General features: G+C 38.3%; 1 protein-coding gene across 1 annotated transcript; it reads right to left on the bottom strand.

The window, feature by feature from the left end:
• Positions 1–1,083: 1,083 nt before the first annotated feature.
• Positions 1,084–24,076, bottom strand: LOC139739577 (rhodopsin-like). The gene is made up of 4 exons (XM_071650181.1): positions 23,871–24,076; positions 5,320–5,453; positions 2,955–3,033; positions 1,084–2,101 (listed from the first exon to the last, which is right to left on the bottom strand). Exons 1-4 carry the CDS (start codon positions 24,074–24,076, stop codon positions 1,084–1,086), a joined length of 1,437 nt encoding a protein of 478 aa, XP_071506282.1.
• Between the last annotated feature and the right edge of the window lie 905 nt (positions 24,077–24,981).

Genomic DNA, 24,981 nt, shown 5'->3' with positions numbered 1-24,981 from the left:
GAGTATTTAACCCGAGTTATATACGCTTGAAAATTTCTCAAAGTGACGTGAACAACATGTACATTGGCTCAATGAATCGTTTAGTGAAGCCAGATTTCAGTGGTGAAATTTGATGAGAAATATGTAAGAATAAAATTTCGGCATTAATTGAAATATGAAACTACTTTCACGACTGACGTGCTCCAGGCCGACCATGATTACAAGTTACTTTCACATCATAAACGGTCGCCCAAATATGGAGATGACTGAAATTGAGCCTTCCAAACGCCAATTATATAAGCAATAAACATCGTACATATCTCTTCATAATATATATAACTTTAGAGTGATATCATTTGATAATCATGAATATGCTAACATGAAATAGTTTTTATTTTAATGAAAAGCTGTCTCAGTGGTACGTCACCTTACCCATACGCGTGTGTGAATCATAATAAATCCTAATAAGTCAAAACAAATAAGTAAATAAATACCACGAGCATTATAGACATCGGATTTTAATCTGGCTTGATCCAGGAGATCCGGTAGACAGATCCAGCCGTCTACTTCGCTGTTACCTATTTACAAGGCTGTGAGCTGTTTTTCCGATGCATGTACTATCTAATTCTATGGTCAAATTCAACCTCGTCGCAGACTCTTTACATAATGTTCGCAAAATCAAATTGTTTCGAGCTCTAAGTGTATGCGTATAATACCACATTTTTATTTATTTTCTTTTTGATCCGATGAATTGTTGCATTTTGAACGCACAGGTTAGCTATAGCAGCAAACTGCCTTGAAGCTAGGCAACAATGAAATCCACGTTGTTGCATCCTGAAGCACAGGTAAACTAAGTATCAGCGATTGACCATCTCTGCAGTATAGTTGAATACAGACAGTATTCTCTCCCTCGAAGAAGTTCTGGGGACAACGTCATGCACATTGCTGAACTTCTCAACGAATGAACCGATAGTGACGATTTCCTTCTGAAGTGGTTTTGCATTGCACCAATGACCCCCAGACATGAACCTGCAGAACCCGCTTAGATCGAGGGTATGTACTTTGTGTTGCTGGCCTCCATTATCAAAATTACCTGTGCACAGTTTACATTTTGGTGAGGTACTCCTTGTCATTTACACCCGGCTGCAGGCCACTGGGTGCGTTTACTCGATCGTCACCGTGGCCCTGATCCCCTTTCGCCCTTTTTTTGCCTTCAGGCATTTCGATTTCAACGCTGACGTCCTGGTTGTAGGTGGCGTCCCCGGGCTCCCTCCGATACGTCCCTCCCTCGTCGCTTTTTTCCTGCTGAGCCCTGGTAGCCTTGGCTTCTCCGGGTCCCTGTTGTCTGTCCTTCAACTCCATGGCGTCCTGCTCGACCGTACTCGAGACAGACGACTCCGAAATGGTGGAGGAATACTGGCGGGAAATTCCACGTCGTCCTACGACGGAGGATTCAGCGGAGCCCGTGCTTCGGTGTCCCTTGGGCGGGGGCTTCATGCCGCACATGGACATGAAATGCTCCTTCATGGCCTCGTTGAATTTCTGGTGGGAAATGGCGTAGACCAGCGGGTTCCAGATGGCAGAACACTTGGCAAAGATGACAGGAACAAGCGACCCTAGTGGTGTCAGGTAGTCGGGATTAAAATACTGACCGATGATGGCGACGATGGCATATGGCATCCAGGACAGGCAAAACAAGACGGTTACCATGATCCCGACTTTAGCGATCTGAAATTCTGTCTTGGCGCGGTCTGCCCGGCGGATGGAAGCCTTGTGCTTTTTGTCCTTTTCCTCAGTGATGCGCGCCCTCACCTGGTTCAACTCGTGGCGGTGCTTGCGGACCGCCAAGGCAATCTGCACGTAGCAGGAGATGATGATCAGAATGGGCACGATGAAGCTGCTGGCAAAGAGGAAGCTGACGTGCAGGTAGTGGTTCATGTCTTGCGTCATGAAGTCGAATGTACAGCCGAGATCGTAGCCTTCCATGACGTAGGACCCCACACCAAAGAAGGGCGGCACTGACCAAAAGATGGCGTAGAGCCAGACGATCATAATGATGATGAGTGAGCGACGGTGAGTAACCGACTTCACCGCCTCAAGGGACCAGCATATCACGTAGTACCTGGAATTTGAACCAAAGAGAGTGGAATATCTGTTCGGAGTTGAAATGAAGATTACACTCACAGCGAAATCGGAAAACTTATATTCGATGCTTGTTACCGACCCCCATCCTTTCCCTACAGGGTCATCCCAAGAGCCCGACAAACACTCGAGTCATAAAGTCCGCGAGCTCGACATTAAAAATCAGGCCCATGAGTCATTCAGCCAGTGAGCTCGACACTCGGTAAATAGGGCCCAAGAGTCCGACATTAGGCTAAGAAGGCCTCCGAGTCAGAAACTAGGCAAAATACACACACACACACACACGTACACACACACACAACAACAACAACAACAACAACAACAACAAGAACAACAACAAATAAACAAAACACGAGACCGAAACTGTGTACGCTAAGCCTCGTGACATAATGAGTGTTGGGCTCGTGGGCCTTGTTTGCCTAATGTCGGACTCCTGAGCCTATCTTGCCAAGTGTCGGACACATGGGTCTTTTTTTGCCTAGTATTGGACTCATGAGCCTTATTTGCTTATTGTCGAGTTGTGGGCTGTATGACTCGTGGTTGACGGACTCTTGACGTGCACCCATTCCTCCACGTAAATGACGATACAAGAAAAGATTTTTCTTTTTCATGAGACGTACAAATTGCGTGTATTGACCTTATGATTTCTTGTCAGGAAAGACTGTTCGACAATGCAAAATGTAGCCAGATTTTCACCGAGTCAAACTCTTCTGTTTCTGTGACGGACATGTGCTCGATTCTTGCACAAGAACTTGAGACCTCACTGAAGAGATTGCATTTCAAGCATACGGTGATGTGTGTTAAATTTTCGGTGAAAATGTGAGCAGTTTTACCTGTCGAGGGCGATTGCTGTCATGTTGGTGATGGACATGATTCCGAACAGGGCTCCACAAAATGCGTAAAACTGACAACCTGGATAACGGGGAAAAGGCAGTTGGTCCATCTTGAGAAGTGACTCATTATAAGCCAAAATATCAACATACGAATTGGCATATTATTGTGGGTATCCTACGGCATATGGAATATGAAAGATTTATCATTTTTTTCTTCTATTTTCACCTACAGAATTCAGAAGGAAAGATAATTATCTATCCTTGAGTATTGACATATTTGACAATTACAGGTTAACTGTGTTCAAAGAATAACTAATTTACGTTGCAGCTATGTTACCATACTACCAAGCCGAAAATTCACCACCAAATCTGCACGACATTAGTTCATGATACTGAGATTGAGAAGCCTTACGAGTACCACGTGTAAGATAATGTCACCTCGAGGGATTTCTCATTTCCATATTCTCTCGATTTTGCTTTGAAAGTAGCCTCATATTTCGAGGACGGTCAACGCACGGTGAAGCACGTCCCCCCCCCCCCCCCCCCCCCCCATCGTAAGTCCTCAATTAGCTGCATGATACGTGACACTAACCACTTTCTAAGGATTCAATCAAGGAAGACCAGATCACAAGTGACCACGAAGTTGTGAGTACAAGCGGCGAAGGTAGATGGGGTAAAACGATGCCAGTTAACAAGAGTTGTATTTAGGTTAATGAATTTTGGCAGATAATTGCCCCTCGACATATAATCTCACGGTAACTGAAGACCATCTCTTATGGCAGATTACTGACAGTATATATTGCGCTTGCTGAAAGCACCTGACATCGTTCAGTTGCAAACAAAATAAAACGTGAATGGAGCAACAAACCAAATTCACTGAAAGTCAATCAATTTTCTATAAAAGATACTCAGTATTCAATTAGGTGTAATGATTAGGAGACCATGGTTGGTAAACTGATATGGCAGTAGCTGTCAATATATATCTATGTATATACATATATACACATAATGCTTACTTTTATTTAACTTTATGGGAAATTTGTCCTGGAAACCTAATTCATCTGATTGCCTTATGACGTCTACACAGGTGTTATGATAATAGCCAAAATCAATTTGTGGGGATTTTTGTTATATTTCTTGTAAAATTATTTGCTAAAAAAATGACTGACCTACTTTCTAATGAAATCGGTATATTTGAAATAACGACTTACACTCGTATTCAATCAGATTATTTATGTGATTACTGAAAAACACGCACTTCCAATTGTCAGGTTGCTGTTATTCACCTTTCACTCTAAATAATACATTCTATATATTCATATAGACATTATGCATGTACAAACATCGTGTTAAAGTGGCAGCCTAGACGATTTATATAATTTCATTGCATGTAGGCCATTAATCGATAGTGTCATGAATAGATATGTACAATCTATTGTGGTCCTTGAGCAGACTAAAATCTGAAACACCCACAGCATTCGGAACAAGGATGATGACGTAGGAGCTAGGCTGCAGTAAGTAGCAATGTAATTCCGTTACAACATCACGTACATGTACTCGCGATTAGTTTACCTTTGTAGAAATTATGCATGTTTTCTTCTTTTGTTCTGCTTCTTTAACACCCAATCATGCATTCTTATGTGAAGCTACTTTGTCGTCATCCTCGTTCATTGTAATTTGTTACAAATTTTGAGACCATTCTCATTTCCCCACCCAATAATCCTAAATTCTGAAATTCTGTACCCAGCATAACTGATTTACAGACGTTCAAGTCTGGAAATCATCTGGAAGTCTCCTATAACTAACTATACATGTACCGTATGTCCCACCCTCCCCCCCCCCCCAAAAAAAAAAAGAAAAAGAAAAAAAGAAAGAAAAAGAAAATACAACGGGACCTTCCGCAACGATAACTTTTGAAATATTGAATTAATCTAAACACAATTTCAGGGTATTAAATTGTAACTTATCATCCACATCTTGCAGAAAACTCCATCCGATTTGCTTCAGTAGTCAAAGAGAAATGAGGATGTCAGGAATCTCTTCCCTTCAAGTTCTGTACATTGTGTTCACACATTAATATGCAGTTCAAAAAGCATCCAAGTGCTAAACCTGGAAGAAATATACCCATGACATGCTTTACAGCAATCCACATTTCTTTGTGCCCACTTAACTGAATTGAATGGGGTTTTCTGCAAAATATAGGTAAGATGTTGTATTTTTAAACCCTGAAAGAACATTCGGATAGTCTAATAGAAAGTTATTGATGCAGAAATCCGATTGCATTTTTTTTTTTTTTTGGGGGGGGGGGTACATATTATATTGTCATGCTACATCATCCAAGACTTCCTCGCGCTGAACACCTTACCGATATCAAAGAAAAGCCACCTATTGTAGATAGTGGAGATAAACATGAGCGGGAAGTTGGTGACGACCATTCCCAGGTCGCTCAGGGCCAGATTGACAATCAGCATGTTGGGCGGTGTTCTCAACGACTTCGTCCTGTTCAGAGAAAAAGAACGATGAAGAGTAAGGAGAAATTTGTCATCCATATTCAAAAAGACATACTTGCAAGAGATGTAATGATGGTACTATGTTGACAGTGTTACACAATGATTGGCACTCTAGGATTTAACATGACGTATGATAATGATACAGGACTATATATATATATATATATATATATATAAATACATGTATATACATATATACATATATATATATATATATATTAATATATATATACATATATATATATATATATATATATATATATATATATATATACCATATCATAAACTGAGTGCATGACAACCGAATAGCTAATATGATAGACAATGACAGCACGTATTCATATATAGTTAGTACACGTTCAGTCTCATTTCCGTAAAGGCCGGCCGCCGAGGAACAGAACACTTTTTGATAAGAGGTTCAATTGTAGAGTTGAAGTGCATTGATGATATCTTTATAGGTGTAAAGTGCATGTGCCATTATTGATTCACTCTGAGGGACATGCATACGTTGTTAAACACAAATTCCTTCGAACAATACACAATACGTCGCATAGTGCCAACACTACCAATCACGCACCATGTTATTGTCTCAAAATGTGTCTTGTAAGAAAAAAATAAATAAATGAAACTCAAACTAGAAGATCGTGTTAAGTATTTTGGTCAATGAGTGTTCATTTTCAAAAGGTTGTTTCACTATAATCTTCATCGTTTTTGTTGCCATAACACTATGCACAATGGTAAGACTGGCAGGGGAGGATTTAGCTCTTTGCTATAAAAAAAGGGGGTACCCAATGACGAGGCGAAGCCCGAGCTTATAATACATATTGAAATAATACATAAACATAAATCTCACTTTCTTCAGTGACAGAAATAATACATGTAAATTTGTACAGAGAAAATAATAATTGAAAAACTTTCAGTAGGGATATTCCAACATTGGATATTGGACCCACTAAAAAGACAAACTTGTACAGTGTGGGCCCCTCTTGGATAAAAGTTCGATGCAGAGATTGATTGAAAAAAGCAACATAGCAGCACAGAAGGTTTGGGAGCCCACTGGGAGACAGACAGAGAGACAAACAGTTACACACAAAACAACAACGAACAAACTAATGAACATGAGACAAGATTGGGACAGCAACAGGATTACTTGACGAGACGACTTGACGAGACGACAAAATGTAATGAGAGGTGCATAGTTGTATGAAAAGTGTTTTTTTTTTTCAAATATGTATGTATGTATATATATATATATATATATATATATATATATAATATATATATATAATATGTATATACATATATTATATATTATATATATATATAATATATATATATATTATATATATATATATATATATATATATATATATATATATATATATATATATATATATATATACTGTATACAACCAGCAAGCTGTTTGAATGCAATGCCCCCCCTTTTTTTTTGAGATGTTGATTCTCGAAGGCCTGGGGTAATTTCGACTTTCAGAATGTCTGATTAATTAGGTGCTATAAATCATGAAATGAAAATTAGTCCACCCAAAAGCATGGTAGGTAGACAGAAGTGCGCTCGCAGTTATGTAATCAAAGTTTCCTCAGCTGTGAAGCGTTGATTAAACCGCTACATAATCATAAATGAAGTGCGAATACTGGACACAGTATTTAAACCACTGCCATTCTCCAATTCGTCCTCCTTTTTCGTTTCCCTCCTCCTTATCTTGCTTTTTTCAAGACATATCTTTGGATTTTCCTTTTTTTCTTCACAATATTCTAAAAGCCCCCTGGCGTCCATTTGTGGTTATGCATATTGTGTCCATGATGGTTTTTCTGCCGACGTGAATAGGTATTCACATCACAACTTCAGGTTTTGCTTGATTGAAATAATGCAGCAAATTATTGTTATCATTAGTTGCTCTTTCATACAAATGCAGTCAGTATATAGAAGTCAAAGTCAATATGTGATGGATGTCAGGGAACATAAACGAAACGAAATGAAACATTAAAGGGGCATTCAAGACGATTTTTATAATTTCACATCATGTACTAGTAGTACAAATTTAAAATAGACAGCTTCATGTATAGATTTGTGGAATTTATTGTGATTCTTGAGCAGAGAAACTAATACTCTGAAAAATCTTTTAAAAATTACACTGAACAGCGTTGCTGACATAGGAGCCTCACATAATCCAGAAATACATAGCAGTGTAATTTAACTACAATACCGCTTGCTTGCAAGTTCACCTGTGTATAATCTGTTCATGCCTTTTCTCTTGTTCTGCTTCCTTTAGCCCAAACTCATGCATTCTTAAGGTGGGGCTGCCATGTTATCGTCCTTTTCATTGCAATTTGTTATATATTTTGCAAACGTTCTTATTCCTCTTCCCAATCACCATAAATTCTGAAACTCTATACTCAGTATAACTAATTTATAGTGGTTCAAATGTAAACGTCTGAAAATCATCCGGAGGTCTCCTTTAAAGATGCCAGTCTTTTGACTGCCATTAATAAAGAACAACTCCGATGGTTGAACGTTATTGTAGCCATTGTAGTTGTAGTGATAAATTACACGTCCTGGAATACCAATATGTAAAGGTCGTGATAGTGATGTGTCCCCCTGTGCCCATAGAACGACGATGCCATCATTTCAATGGGTTTCCTATATGCACACCACTACTAATGCTTGTTTCTTTGTAATATTTTCCTCTCTGTATAGTAATCTCGTTCACCCTCCTTTCGTTCAAATCATTTATATTTTATGCACACTGCGAGTGTCAATATCGTCTCGAATACACTTACAGTATTCGATATATTTGTAGTCGGAGAAAGAAATAAGCCGCTTCTTGTTCCCAGTTTGGACACTCAAGTCCATCGCACTTAAAGGCGTACGTCAAGCATCATTAGGGGTGAATCCAGGGAGGACCGCAACCGGCGCACGCCCCCCCCCCTTTATTTTTTATTTTTTGTTGAAACAAAAGAAATAAAAAGAAAAAATGGGGGAGGGGTGCGTGCGCCCCCTTTAACTTTGTAAACGCGCCCCCTCTTTCATACGGAATTCCTGGATCCGCCCCTGATCATCCTTTGATTTTTAAAAGTGAAAATTTGAATGTCACATTTATACTTGCTGGCACTCTCACTCGTGATACTTCTGAACAGCCAGCTTGCGTTTTTTATTTAAGGATAAGTTGAAGGCATACATAATATTAAGGAAGTGATCGATATTCTTCGTGAAAGGTTGAAACCTGAAATTTTCTTGACTATGCATTATGATTTTCTTGTCGAAACACGGCTCAAAGAATAGTGTCTGTGCCGTAACATTTATCTCATTTCAAGTCTGTCTGACTGCCATACTGAGGATTGTATAGAATTGGTGGAGATAAGAATTGGGACGTCTTTACTTTTTGTGAGATACCAAGAAACCGCTATTAGTGCAGAGCATACTATTTTAAGAGGAATTCAAAGTTTATTAGATGAAAATCGGTTTTGGAATCGCTGAGACATCCAAATACAAAGTAAAACAAAGCGATCCTGATAAAAGGTGGGTCCCGCTTTTTATTAGGAATGCTCTTTTTGGATATCTCAGCCATTTTAAAACCGATTTTCATCAAATGAATGTTGAATCCCTCTTAGAATTGCATGCTCTTTCATACTTCACGAGAGATTTCTCATTATCTCACCAAATATATATCAGAAACCTGAAGTTAAGGTATATAGTAAAGGCACGTTTGTTATTTTAGCACGTCACCACGTGCAGGCCTGGTTTTACAGGGGGGCATTTCATGAAGCATTTTGTCTGACAAAGTTGTCGGACAAATTTGCTCTCAGCCAATCATATGCAAGGATTTCAGTAGCTTGTAACAGTTTGTCAGAAAAATATGCGACCAAAATGCTTCATGAAATGCCCCCCTGGTTTTATCTAATGAGGGAAAACACAATTTTGTCACTCGATAAAACAGTGCCTGCTTCAAGTCTATATAAACTGCATGATATTTCATTCCTCGAGATTATTTGCTTATAGTTTAGAAATGAAGCAATAAAATGAGAATGAATGCCAAATGCTTCAAAAAGTTAAAATCTGTAGGAATTCGACGAAGTTTGAATTGAACCACAACAATGGTAACAGTGTTATGAAACCCATAGCTTTCCTCTTAACTTCTGGTGCTGTATATATGCATGAAAGCAATAATCGTAAAAAACCCAATGTTCACACCACAGAGACATATCATGATTCACATTCTCACTCCACATACCGTCTCCTCCAAATATCAAAATATGATTTTTTTTTCAAATTTGAACCAATTCAAAAAAAAAAAATCACTACAACTGACCGTTCTCATTTTCACTCGAAATTAACTCTTCATTGAAACATGCATAACCTTACGTTTAACGATTAACACATTCACAACAGTTGAATGAGAACTCTGTCAATATCAGACATTGTACCTATTCTTGATTGTTGAAAGTGGCTACCCCACCCCCTCCCCTCCCCTCCCCCCCCCCTCCAAAAAAAAGGGGGGGGGTTGCGCAAGTTACAGATGACAAACTTTTTATATGCATTCCCAGAACGTAGGAAGATATTTCCGTCCCAGGCATCAAGAAATCTAATCATTTTTCCATTTTCTCCTGTATTAATTATCCTAGCACAGTGCCATGAATTTCGATTTCCCGTTTTCAAATTATCTATGCATATCTGTCTAGATCTTATGGATAAAGCGAAAAACCAAGAATATTGCAAACGCTTCCACATCTACATAGGAATACTGTTATAGTTTCTTTAGTATGCAAACCGCTCAATATTTCAGCCAACTCAAGCAATAAATAATCTTGATCGTTTTACCACAATGCATGTCATTTGTGCGTGTATCGCGCACCTCATCTTTATAAACTGTCTTCAGACCACTTCCCAATTATTGCCCACACAGTTTTTTTTCTTTAAACCCTGTTATTGTAAGCAGTATAGGTTTTCTCTAACTTTACCAACTAGAGTATTATAAATGATATGAATAAGAGAGAAAAAAATTGTTAACAACTTATGTTTATGTATGGTATCAACAATGTAGGTCCTATGCACACACGTACATGTGTGTGCATGTACAATGATAATACAGAAACCGATAAATCAGATCAAATCAAATCAGCTCGAATCAGAAAGCGTGGTAATTTGTATCAGTTGCAAATGCTGATGATAAATTTGAAAAAAAAAAACCTACAATAATGACTAATGCTGTATACTTTTCATATGGAGGTTAAAAGAAATACTCCAAAATATACACGAGCAAAGACACAAGAATTTCGGAGGTTTCCAACCCTCTATCACTATAGATGAACAACAAAAATCAGATCTAAATCAAGTAAAACAAAACAATGACACGCTTCTGCTAATTTATTTTCATCATTACAAGTATCTTGCCATGTATAAAGAGCAAATTAACACAAAGCACGGTGACGCGAGTGTCGATATTTGGTCCCCTGCTGCTGAGTCTATATATTACCTTCTGACCCTTTCATTTTCGTCCATGTATTTGACAAGTATGTGTGCTTTGTTTCGCATTGTTTTGCACTCTTTTGTTTTTGTTGCTGCGGCTGTTGTTTTAAACTTAGTCTCTGTGGTATATACACTATAATGCGCCATCAAGGATTAGTCTCTTCACATCAGCTCTGTGAGTAGAGCGACAATGACATTCAAGCGGTTTGCTTGCAAGCCAAGCAAAAAAGCTTAAGCAGCTTATCTACTGCCTAGTGGAAAGGCCGTGATGGTCTCACAAAAAAAGGAGGGGGAGAAGAAAAAGAATACAAAGGCTACATTACGATTGTCTGAATATCTTGTTCGTTTGATTGTTTATTTGTTTATTTTTTAAGACTTTGTGTACTTTCAGTGCCGATTTGCAGAAGACCCCGAAGCGTTGTCCAAAGTTTCTGGCACAGAAAGGGTTAATCTGGAATGTTCCTCTTCAATGATGAAGTAAGCCGGAGTGCCGCATGCATTTTGGGATTACACCGCGTAGTCGCCATGCTCTCAGCGGAGGGAAGCGTTTTGCAAGTACTTACAGACTCGTCGCAGTGCAAGCAGATAATACATGGGGCCCTCATCAAACACGGAGAGAAAAAAAAAAAACCCACACACAAAATAATGTAGAAATAAATGTCAAAGCCAACACAAACGAAAAAGCATATTAAAAAAGAGAAAGGAATAAAACCCAGATAGAAAGGAGAAATCTGCTCCCGTGACATCGCTTTAGTAATTATCTCTGTCTGAAATCACTCACCCACATTAAACAGACAATCAAACTGAAAAACACACACACACGAGGGAGTCAAGGAAGGACACACAGACCCTTAAAAGCGGAATCATAAAGAAAGGGTTTAGAGAAAAAAAAACTTTTTGGGGTTTGAATATAATATAGGGAATGTCAAAGGCGTAAGCAATCTACTTCACATTAGAGATCTATACATGTATCACATCATGCATAAATAATATTCATGTATGATGCTTGTTTCTTCCTATTTCTCTGATACAAAGCATTGGCCTGTGAATCCATAGAGTGTAACGTGTTAGGTCAAGCAACCCAACGTTTCTGGCAACGAGCGCCAAACCGTCATTCTTACATCTTACAGTGCACTCTTTTGCTCTTCACTTTTTAGAAGTTACAGTTATTGAGTTGTCAAGATACATTTTCAATATTCTTTTCCGTGAAGGAAGGAATGATATGACTCTCCAAATCAGATGCGATTACGCGCTAGCGTGAAAACAAAAAAGCTCCAGTACGTCCGAATGTGTCCATCAACTCCAACTTCAATTTGCAATTCACGCGGAGACAGCGAGTAATACCGCTCGTGGTCTTTGGACAATTCATGAGGAGTACATTTCGCTTCAAGTGAGCTAATTGCGACGGATAATCTTGAATATGGATACGACAGAATAGTCCGGGTCTTCGCCTTACAAGGCGTCGAGAGCATTAAAAGGACAGTTTCACGCTCCCCTAAAAAGAAAGAAAAAAATCCCAACAACTGAAACATGCACATTTTTGTATGTTTTCGAGGAAAATATGATGCTTAGGGGCCGTTCAACTCAGAGCTAGGAGAGTTCGCTGGCACCTTTGATTCCCCACAGAATTATACATATTTTAAGATAAAGAAGAAACCTACGAAAAGACGAAAGTAAGCATGCAGCCTATATAATAATGTCGCGACACGCAATATTGAATGAATTAAAATTGGAATATATATTCACTATTCAAACTATTCAAAAAGTTTATGAATGCATAGCTTAGATAGATAGAAAGATAAAGTGATAATCATGAATAAATAAGGGAATGATACTTGATAAGACCCCGTATTTCGCACTTTATGATACGCCATGTTTAATAATACTCCAGTTTTCGTACATTACACACTGTTCGCTTAGATGTTACAATGATTAGTATTCATTTTGCCTTCCCCCCCCCCCCCCCATAGTATTCTTGGCTATAGCGTGTTCAGGTAACCGCTAAGTTGCAGTCATTCTGCGTAATTTCTTAGTTAATTTGATATTGTGATATAGATTTTGTCAATGTGATTTGTGTACTAACATATTCATATTCTTCGAATCATGTACATTGTATATTGACTTTCTGTTATATCATTGAAAAGAATTTTGACTTACATGTGAAATTATGTTGAAAATACAGTGTAGATAAAAATCAAACAAACAAACATATGATAAAATTTCTCTAATGTATATGTTCATGTCACAATATACACAGTACTTACAAGAAAAAGAAAGTGATATATGAATATTGATTTATGAATCAAAATAAGATATGAATTGAGTTGAAAATAAGATAACAATGTTTATGATGATAGCTATTTAAAGTGATATCTTTTTGATAGTGATATCTTAATGCTAATGACATTAACCATGCACTGGACAGAATGCGGTACTAGTCAGCATTAAACATAATAAGATTAATACCTTAGATTCAAGTAAGTTACTAATGCGAGAAGGACAAAACATAATTTTTCCTGCGGACATTATCAGTCTTCGGCACGAAATCGATGTTCAAAAAGCAAAGCAACTGTGTCGTTTTAATTGCGAATATTTCATCACCAAAATGTGGGTTTCAAGTGAGTTTCTTTCTTGTATTTCGGCGTATTCAACTATCATCAGTCGACTTTCACTTAGTATAGGTTTTCCCCGGCCAATTTCGCACTTTTGTCAGTCCAGTTCGTTATTGATGCATTCAATTTACCAAATTTAACGTAGATGACATGTTCGGTCGTTCAATTTTATGATCTCTTCATTCAAATTCATTTTGGAGCATTCAAATTACCTCTAACCTCATTCTAATTAACACTTTTTCAACTGAAATTCGTAAGACAAGCACCATTTCGTTATTCGTTCATTCAATTTAGAATGATTATAGTCACGTATATGCTGCGCTCGTTCACTTGAATTCATTTTTGGGCATCCAATTTAACATATTCTGTCGTCAATTTAGCACACATGCTTATGCTTTGGTTTTTTTCTTAATCTTTTTTCATCATATAGTTATTGTTTTGTTAGCATTATTGCATTTAATATCTTAGTATTCAATATAGAGATTTTGACAAGTTTTTTTTTTCGATGTACTTATTGAGTCTCCCAGTCCGAAGAAAGTGCATGTGGCCACAACTTATCTGGCCGTTGAACGCTTTTTCTCAGTGTGTCGGCCAGTTCTAGGAAGTGAAGGTTATGATCCTCAAATGTTTCTATAATTCTTTCTCTGTCTTCTTGAGATATACGTCTGTATCTAACTTGTGCTGTCATGAATAGATGAAGTTAATCTGTAGTACTGGTACATGTACGTAGGCATATAATGACATGTATGAAAGAAAGGGGGCGTTACAGAACAACTCGAGTTATATAGGGGCAAAAATATGATACTTTTACTGCTTAACAGTCTGAGGATAAAAAAGCCACATAGAAATACACGTTTATATGTTCTCACCTTTTCAAAAAAGAAATAACATGACGTAAATTTGAGCAAAAATGTTTGGAATTTGACTGCCCATTCGCGAAAATGAATGACTCAAATACCCTTTTCGGCGAGTGATGGCGAATTTGAATGAACGTAGAGTATCAGCCAATTGAATGCCCTTTCTACGAATTTGGAAGCCACATAAGCAAATTTCATTGATCGAAGTACTAAATTGAACGCACAAGTTTCAATTTTGAAAGAGAGACTGTGCGATAACGAGGGTTTTTGCTAAATTGAATGAACCTTCTGTCAATTGGACTGACAAAAGTGCGAAATTGACCGGAAAACCTATAATTGCATTACTGTACTGCTCTCCTCTTTCCTCTCTTCTTCTCCCTTACCCACCCCTCCCCCCCCCCCGCAAAATAAAAGTGAAATAGTCCTGTAGGAATATCAAATCATCATTGAACTACCTTAACGTAAATTCTGCGATGGTCATCTTGTAGAGACTTTTATCTACGTTATATCTAATTCCATTTAGATTCAGGCAGATCATCGGAAAGACAACCACTGATCCCACTCTCATAGGATAAACCTTAAGAGTGAGTGTGGAGTTTTAAACTTTTCACCACCTTCGATATAATTGTCTGAAGGTTCAAGGTCCGTACTATATAGCAACTCTTATTTTGTCGTTGGAAGTATTGATATGAAAAGAAATTTGAAAAGTGTTATGCTTCGGGAATTTTTGGTCGACTGAAATATAGGTTTTCTCTGTCAATTTCATACTTTTGTTATGCTGCGGGAATTTTCGGTCGATTGAAATATAGGTTTTCTCGGTCAATTTCATACTTTTGTCATTCAAGTTCCTGTCCCGAGCATTCAATTTCACGCATTCCACACTCGCAGCACTGAATCAGCGATCAAATTCATAATTCGGTCATTCAAATTCACTATTGGAGCAATCAATGATTCATTTGCGTCATTCAAATTCAAGATAGGAGCATGCATTTCAGCAATGAGCATTCGAATTCATTTCAAGCCGACGACGGAATCTCGTCGGTCATTCAAATTCATGAAAAGGCAACCATGTTCCAAATAAGCACACTCAATTTACAAGAAGTCTTACATTATTTCAGTTTAAAAAGCTTGGGATCGTGTATGCGTGTCTTTTTCACTTAGCTTATTGTAGATTGGGCTTCATGATGTGGATAATGTATTTTGCCGTATAATGTTCACCTCTTCATTCTGACATTAATCTAACTTTACGAGGATGACGAAGGTAAAATGACAGCAATATAAAGGCACATCAGGCACTGTATCCAAACGGACATAATAGGGGAGGTTGATTGACACCTTCGAGAAAAAAAAAACAATTGCGACTACACTGAAAATGATGACACGAATATTGTATACGTCTTGTCGTTGTTTACTGATCTTGTTGGTTTACTTTTGCAGAACTTTGTGAGATCATAGTGTGCGTCAGTTTGTCTTTAAATTGATACATCGTGTGGATAGTGTTGCCCTTTTGTGCCATCAACGACTTTGTTTAAATTGTTGTGTGGTTTGGATACACCGCTGATTGGACCTAATAATTCAAAATTTCTTGATACGAAAAATCAAAAGTACATGAACACAAGTCAATTTGAATACAGAAGCATTAAACATAATTAAATACATATAACCCTGGGTTGCGTATACCTCTTTGCTTGCTTTATGAGAAACTTTCGCCCCCTTCTGCCCTCATCCTAACTCCATTGCCAAGAAGATTACTCCATTCTTCAAAAAATCTATCCTATTTCCTTCATTAAATGATTGCACGAAGTGGGAAATTGATAGTCTGAAAATGAAATTGAATTCGCCAGACAAGCTCATCGGAACTACCGCGTGAATTTGAATGCACGAGCAGGAAATCCAGTGCTCGCATCTGGAAATTGAACGCACATGCGTGAATTTGATTTGACGAAAACGAAATAGAGCTCCCATAAATGAAATCGATCGCTCCGATTCTGAATTTGAATGCCCGAATATAAATAGCGTGCGTGCGCTGTGTGAATTTGAATGCACATTTTTGGAATGACAAAAGTATGACATTGACCGGGGAAACATATAATAGTAATAATCAGTAATTTGGTAAACGCTGTTCCCCCCCCCCCCCAAAAAAAAAAATAAATAAATAAATAAATAAATAAAAAAATAGAAAAATCACAGCGCCTTACAAAAAGGTGGTTATTAACATATAATCATGAGTATGAACTGATAATCTTACACAAACCCACATACACGCACACACATACGCACACAGATGCAGACATTCACGAAAACAACAACACCCAAACCGATTTGTAGGGAATAAACATGTCAATTAGATATGGTGATATGGTTTTAAAATTGAAAATCAATACATTCAGAGAGAGGGAACCGATAGAGTTTGATGAAGAGGGGTAAAACATGTGGTATACGTCCCGGGGGTGGGGGTAGGGGTGGGTAGAACCTGCAGGTGCTGTACGATTTTGCATGGACTCCATGTTTAAATATCCTATAGGCTGAAAAGCTATATACTTTATGAGTGCCAATAAAGCAAGAGATAGCAAGTCTTCATGTTTATATACTTACGGATGCGCAATTTTTTTCTTTTGGAGTGGAAATTGCATGTGCAAAAAAAAATGTGAGGCTCGTGGGTAGACAATATTATTATTTACAGAAAATGTCCAAGGCCACACCACGAACAGTCTTCACATCACCACAGAGGCGGGGGATGGTTTCATCGCTAACTCATTGCTATTGTACGTCACACAAAATGAGGAAATGATGCATAGCAGCACACTCATCGGAGGCGATTTAATAATCATTGACCATATATCTTATTCATCAATGTCGTGCTTTACAGAAGATATCAACCCAAGGACTGTGTCGCTGTAATCTTGAACCACCGGAGATTCGGCGTGCACTATATGCCTACGCTATTTTTGGAGGAATTCATACCTTAAGCATGAAGCCGATGAGGATTTCGAGAAAGCAACAAAATAGGAATAACACCAACGAACAAACAAACGAGAAAATCTGTAGCCCAAGGTCACACAAAAGGCCTAAGTTGAAGACTGATCGTCGACCTTTCTACAACATCTGAAACCACTGATCGGTAGTTGGTTTTGGAAAGTTGTAAACATGTTTTCATGAATTTTGCAGCGTATCGCGATTCATCAGCGACAAGTATAAAAGGTCGACGAGAGGTTTTCGGTGTCGCAACGAAAACCTTTTGCCGAAGAAATTAATCAATTTTATGGCCAAGGCTGCCTAAAAAAAATAATGTATATATGTAATATATATTTGTATATATATTAGTTTGAATCTTCGAGTTTAGTGTACAGAATACGAGGCCTATAAAGACTTCTCTCACCTTCTCAGACCAATGATCTAAAGCTGTGGCCATATTCAATTTTAAACAAGGTTGTTCTCGTATCTGTGTTTAACGACGATTGGGGAATGTAACGAGCAGAAGAAATAATAACGAGAACAGATGGCCCTGACTCAAAATAGGAGAGGGGATTGGAAGTGGTAGGAGCTGTTGGAGGAAGGGAATCTAGTAGTGGGAAGTTTGCCTAAAAGAAGAAAATGACACTATGAAAGAAACAGGCAGATACGTGAGACAGCGTGTTCCCCTCGGGTGAAATGATCGGCGAAGCCGTGACCCCGACAATGAAAGTAGGGTATGAGCTTGGCGTATAGACCCACGACACCTCGCACGCGGTGGCAAACAAATAAGCGCAAAACAACGAAACAAACTCCATCCGTGATCCAGTGATACTTCGCGCAACTAAGACACAGTGAGTCAGCATCTACCGAAGAAGGAATTCATCCGCCCATACAAGCGGATATTATTTTGATTTATTCAGACAGGTGCACCTGAGTCCGAGCACAGTGGAAAAAAAAAAGACACAAAATAATTTAGAGGGGATATTCGACCCGATAGAAAAGGTGTCTCCAGGCAAAGACATATGTGTAAGCAAATTGATTTTGTCTACTATGAAATACATTATGTTGGCCTAAATATTTGACAGCATGTCAAAGATTTGAACACACACCTATACGTTTAAACAAACATATTCTACATCATACAATGCATCTACTTTACATGCGCGTTCATGGGTTGTGTGTTTGTGCATGTGTTATTTGTTAGAAGGGTTTAAAATGTACTAGTATTGTATTCATTAGATGGTTTAGTGAAATGGGGGAATACGGAGGAGCATACCACTTATCAACAACAGATTTGTTACCGTGAGTATTGGAGTGGAGAGTGATGTAAAAGACAAGATTTCCCGAAGATTTGGATCCGTTTGCCCCCCCCCACCCCAACCTCCACCCCTATGCGGAGGCAGGTCTATACGCTCTACTGTGGAATTTTCTGCCCAAGTCGCGATGCCAAGCAGTAAGGCGTATAAAGGGATCAAACACAAAGTTCACGTTTGTTCCTCTGGGGTTTTTTTTCGGTTCTTATCAAAATGCTAATGAAGGGAAACGAATTTCTCCTACCCACGCTAGTAGACGACTTATGCCGTGACTTATCCTTGCTCTTGTCGTCTCCTTGCTTTCGAATTGTACTTATGTAGAAACGTCTCCAAAAAGCACATGTCAGGAGTTACGACAGGGTGTATTGTAAGCTGTACTGTATTTGAAAGATCTTAGAATCCTCAGTAATGTTTTTTTTTTTACTGGCAATTTTACAGCGTCCTGTGATTAATCTCTGCATTCCATATCATATCCTAAATTTTTAGAATAGCTGTAGTTTCATAATCCCTTTCCGTTTATTAAGAAATGGTTCAATATTGGTCATGACGATTTTTCTGCCAGGTTTTTGATATGTTGTAGCTGACACTTTGGGCTCTCTTGTTGAAGTGTGCCTTCCATTTTCTGACTGATGTCGGGATCATGTCAAACACTTGGTTGAAATTGAAACTTGGGCTTCAACTTAGGGAGATTTTGTGCAATACGTATCATATTATGAGCAGAACCTGTAGTTTATCGTCTGCGGGATATAGGTTCGAATCCTGGAGCGGGATTTTTTTTTTTCAAATCTGTTCTTTGATGAGCATCTCAAAAGTTCTCTTTAGCCAATCACCCAAATCACGGATTGAATGGATAACCTAATTTTTCAGTCTTTTTGCGAATTGTCCAAATCTAGTAATTGTTCATCAAACATCATTATCACCATATCAAGAAACAGACATCAGAGAGGCAGTGCAACTGTTTGGAAATGATGTACCTTTATCGGAAGTGATGCATCCCTTCATTTTTTTTTTTCAAAAACGACTCTAACGTAATCTTATGACTTGACGATCAAGAATGTGACATAAGATGAGATACATATAATCCGGTCGAGCGTTACCTTACGAACTGCCATATCATTTATCAACAACCATACACAGTGTGCTTGCCCATGTAATTCCATGTCAGTGGTGATCCATCACTTCCATCGATTCACCACAGTCTCATGAAACATTCATGGTCGACATGTTTGTTGTCGCTCATTATGATGATATGAGTCGACGACGCTGTAGATTACATGTCATAATCATAATCCTTTCATTTTACACTCAGTGTACCATGACAGGCACGGCGCCTATAATTACTGTTTTCAACAAAATAAGAATAAATGGTCCTGAAATGAGAAACTTGGCATCGTTCAACAATAACTTGTCAGTTGCTAGGTATGTATCTATGATACTATGTAGTCTGATCGATTTCAGTAGAATTAGGGAATAGGTCATGAGAGACAAAATCTGTTCTTAATATCTTTTCTTTCTGCATTGTTGGTCTTGTTTTGGGGCTTGGGGTTGGGAGGGGCATGACGCCAGAGATTAGAAATGCAAAATTTAATTCCGCAATAAATTTTCAGTATCAAACACTTTTGCTCTACATTCTTTGATGTAGGAATCTTCTTGTGAAGGTTGACCAATAACTGTATTTGCGCGGAATAGACATATTGACTGGATTAATATAAAATCAAATAATGCTGCGTTTACGTAATTTACTTAAAAAGCAACCAAAAAAAAAAACACACACTTCCTAATTACCGTAAACAAACACTACTTCAAACATCAAAGTGCGAAGAGATGTTACATAATTCTGACAAAATAATGGCATAACTGTGTACGATGGAAGTTTTAATTAATTTACCTTAAAGTAAACCAATTTCGGTGAATTTGGTTACATGCTATAGAACAAAACTGGAAGCAATTAGGATGAAATTTTTTTTTGGTATTTTCACATCAATTCCTTGTCTCACAGCGTCAGCAAACGAAATGATATCATGTCGGCATTATCTTATTAAATCCTTAGTCTTCTAACACTTTCCCACATTAACATTTTGATTTGTCCATTTGGGTTGACTTTGGATATGTTCTCCTAAATTCATTCAACTGCAAACAAGTCATTTGCCTACGAAAGAGCAGATATTGTACTCTCGGAATGAATTTTAAACTGGCAATTTGGTATTCTATAATGTCACAGAAAGGATGGTTTTTGAAGGTTTTCATCACATTTTTTAAAACGACTCGATGCACAATTTCAGCACAAAAAATATTGTTCAGTGCCGTCGATGGTATTCCTATGAAAATAAAACTCCTCCCTTTATATTTGTCCTGCTCTTCTAACAATCTGTTACTCGTTAGATTAAAAAAAAAAAAATATTAACAGTGTTACAAAAGAGATGCAGACAAAAAGAAGAAGAAGAAATCATATTCTGAGCGCTAATATGAACTTTCTACATAATTACGTTACTTGAATTAATTGAAGGGAAAGCTTCGTGTCGCCTTTCTCTTGATATCTCTCCCCTCCCCCATCCAGCACACTTGATTAATAAATTCTGACGCTGTTTGGCCCGACCGCTGTAGTTTTTTATTAACTTTGTACGCAATGCAACTGTTCATTGTCGATAATGTCGTGATTTTATGTAATGTTTGTCGTGATTAGAATTTTAATTATGTCAAATTCTACCCACACTTTTAGAGACATATACAAGGTGGTTTTAACCAGAAAAACAACAACAACAATGACATCTTATTTGTAAAATTCATCTGCATTTCTTCTCATAGCGTCTGCATATGCAGTCAGTGAGTTGGTGTGCATTGAACATCGGCGCGAGTGAAAGACGGCGTTCGGGCCGCGGCCCGGCCACGCAGAGAACGTCTATTGTAGCACCCCTTCTTATTTCCCCATAGAGAAATTAAACGGGAGCTACATGCTTGCGGGAGGTCAGGATACTAATACTTGTCCCGTAAGGCAATGGAATAGTTAGTTTTCTTAAATAGAGCGTTGAGCGCGGAGAAATTCGCTCTGCAGGCTTGAATAAACGCACAAACGTCTAATCAACCCATACTTAACGCAACTATGAAGGGCCACAGTATAAAACGAGGAGCAGAAATTAATGAATTCACTTTCATGGGCGATTGCGTCGTAGACGGCCACCACTCACGCTTGTCGAGGCCTAATGTTTCGTAGGCGAGTAACTTCACACTTTGTGATGACGATTGGTTTAGAGCAACGCCGCACCTGGTTAAAGTGCTAGGCACTGTATGCCGTTGTGATAACAGGAGATGACGTTATCAGACAGTGCTATATAAGTTTGACGGTCTTATAATGTAAAAAAAAAAAAATAGAAAATTCATTTAACTAGTACGTTGTGATAATAATTATTTGCTTATCTTCATACATTTGATTTTATATTGTGGCATAGGGTTTGATCACCCCAATATTATCATTTTCACATCCTCACGACAATAACAGTCTTTCCTGCATCCTCGATTAAAGCAATGTATATTCAATTACGCTGCCATTATTGTCGATTTGACTTCGAAAGGCGTAAGCCATAATCAACTAAAGCAATTTGATTTTATATTTCCTCTTACATTATGATTCTAAATGAATAAACAATGAAAGCATGGATGATATGCTCTTTATGGTAAAGCGTCCCTAATTTTCTCATTCTTATTTAGAATTTGCCGCGCTGATACGCGGCCATTGTTTACACGACCGGACGTTTGGTTAAGTGTTTTTAATCACGTTTAACTTCGTACGACATTCTATTCATAAAGTAATATCGCGTACAAGCGAATGCGGACATACATTCTGACAAAGATCAAACTCGCAAGAACGTTACAACAATATGTCAACCATAGCACCGTGATTGTTATCACACTACTCTAGAGCTCTTAACGTGATGTCACACCTTACTGATTATGACATCATTGAATGGACAGAAGTGAACTCAAAGAGCACCTTAAAACATCAAAAAAGTAAGTACGGATGAAGAATAGAGACCTCTCTTCTTCTTTCTTTCTCTGTTCCTTTTCTCTTTTCTTTTTTTGTCATTAAATATGTTGCGATGTCAATTTCTCTTTGTTCTTGCAATAATTTTTTTTTTAGTTTACGTGTGCATTTTTTTCTTTCTTGCATGACCAACTGTGTGTGTGAATATATGTATGTATGAATTGTTTTTGCTACCGCATTTTTTCCTCTTGCAGAAGGCTCAATGAATAGTGTCTATTCCATATTAGTGACATCTTATTTTACATTCGTATTTCTTGTGTATACTAATCTAACGTTGTTGACAGAATGCCTTTATCGTACCAGTAAACAAATGCTCTAGCAGCTCTGCATGGATGAATTTTAGATGAATTTTAGATGAATATGTTATTTGCATATTGTTTATGCAGTGATTCCTGTCTTACAAACTCTGTTTTCAGTGGATCACTATCTTTCATGCATCGTTCCTCTTATACTATGGACATTCATTTTGTACACAAACAGTAAATGAATTGGACGTCTTTACTTCTTTCATTGTATACTTTGAATTATGTATCATCTTTTCTTCGATGGAGATAAAGTAATCAGATTGGGAAGAAAAAATACATGATCAAGCAATTGCGGTGTCTTCCAGAAAGAACCCAAAAAAAAAAGAAAGAAAAGATTAAGCAATAGATAACATTCTTAGAAATCTTTTTATAAAGTATTAACTCGCACTTTTGTACTATAATTGATAATCGCACGTTGTCACAGCCAGTGTTACTTATGATCTTGAAATGATCACTAGAGCGCAATATTTATGTTCGCACCTAAGATCTTACCGGCACAGCATAATGACATCGAGGGGGAATGCTCGTTACAATTCTCACATGGCAGCTCTGCCGAAGTAGATCATAAGAGGGAAAAAAATCTTGCTTCTGTTAAATTTCAGTTGGTAAATCAAAGTAAGAATCATTGTTTCATTTTTTCCTATTTACTCGTATTCCGCTACAGATATTCTTATCGACAAAATATAAGTTCAAGTACTTGCTTAATGAAAAGATGAATGACCGTGGCATACTGTAAGTTCAAGTACTAATTTAACAAAAATACAGTATGAATGACCGTGGCCTACCGTAAGTTCAAGTACTGAATGGCCGTGGCATACTGTAAGTTCAGGTACTTACTTAATGAAAAGGTGAATGGCTGTGGCATTTCCCCCCACACCGAAGATGAAGGCAAAAATGAGAACGATAGAAAGACCGTGGTCCAAAAAGGGCGGCAAGGATTCCGCCGTTGTCGACACCATGGTCGATGACGCGTTCGTCGTCATCATCATCGTGTTCGAATCCTGCCCCGTCCAGACCGATAAAGTGGTGGTGAAGTTATCCATGACCGATCTGATGTGGCTGCAGTCACGTGGCTTGTGCTCAACGCCGGATCGATTCCGGGGCTACCGGTAGGCTGACTGGACGATTCCCCAACGTCCTGGGCAATACTCAGGGCAAAATAGGTATCACCTGTCCTTACTATTATGGGAGAGTACCTGGTTACGTACGTTTTAATAACTCCCTATGGGGGCCAACGAGACCTGTGTTTTAACGAGCGAATGCCGCTAGTCACGAATCTGAACCAGATGGCGCGAGCACTGCCAGCTAGGAATCCCAATGCTAACAGAAAACGTCCGTATAGCAGCGGCCTCTGGCTTGTCCGAGATGCAATGACGACTACCGTTTAAGGTGTATAGTAGGGATACAGTTTCGCAACATTTAACGTGTACTCGATTTCTTTCTTTTTTTTCTTCCTCTCTTGGAAGGCCCTTTTCGTAATATTAGTGGAGTGAGGGGAAATGATACGACGTTGTCCAAGCTTAGGTTTAGATGACTATATGATTTCGTAGAGAAAGTAACATGCACCGCTGTTTTATCGCTAAGCCCGCCATTCAGATAAATCTTGGTCTTTTGAGCGAGAGAATAGAGTAAAGATCTGACGAGAATCGATTGATATAAGTTGTCTTTAGCACACACGAGACTCGAGGAATCTTACTTGGTCGCTCACACACAGACACACACATACACGAAGGAGACGTGTGTAGCAAACGGCTACTCTTGCGACGACTGAAGTTGTAATCTAGCTTCTCGCCACTTCAGCATTTTACGACCGACGCTCCGATATGAAAGTGTCGGCGAGAAGATAACAACTAAATTCATATGATGGCTAAATGCACCTTCAGAGATGACACGAATTCAGCATCACCCTCAATAAAGCGTGACGAAAAAATGATGCGGGGGAAAAATC

This window comes from Diadema antillarum, unplaced genomic scaffold (assembly GCF_040938485.1).
Source record: "Diadema antillarum isolate AM-2024a unplaced genomic scaffold, OU_Dant_1.0 seq00000807_RagTag, whole genome shotgun sequence".
In the NCBI taxonomy this organism is placed as follows: Eukaryota; Metazoa; Echinodermata; class Echinoidea; order Diadematoida; family Diadematidae; genus Diadema; species Diadema antillarum.
Note: the sequence above shows the minus strand (reverse complement) of the source record. Positions and strands in the feature narration are given on the sequence as shown.

What these genes read in the sequence shown, in the direction of transcription:
- LOC139739577 (XM_071650181.1), bottom strand. Translation starts at nt 24,076, where the DNA reads ATGGATAACTTCACCACCACTTTATCGGTCTGGACGGGGCAGGATTCG. An exon ending in GCCATTCACCTTTTCATTAA is followed by an intron (nt 5,454 to 23,870) that starts GTAAGTACCTGA and finishes TTCTCTGAACAG; the next exon opens with GACGAAGTCGTTGAGAACAC. An exon ending in ACAGCAATCGCCCTCGACAG is followed by an intron (nt 2,102 to 2,954) that starts GTAAAACTGCTC and finishes TTCAAATTCCAG; the next exon opens with GTACTACGTGATATGCTGGT.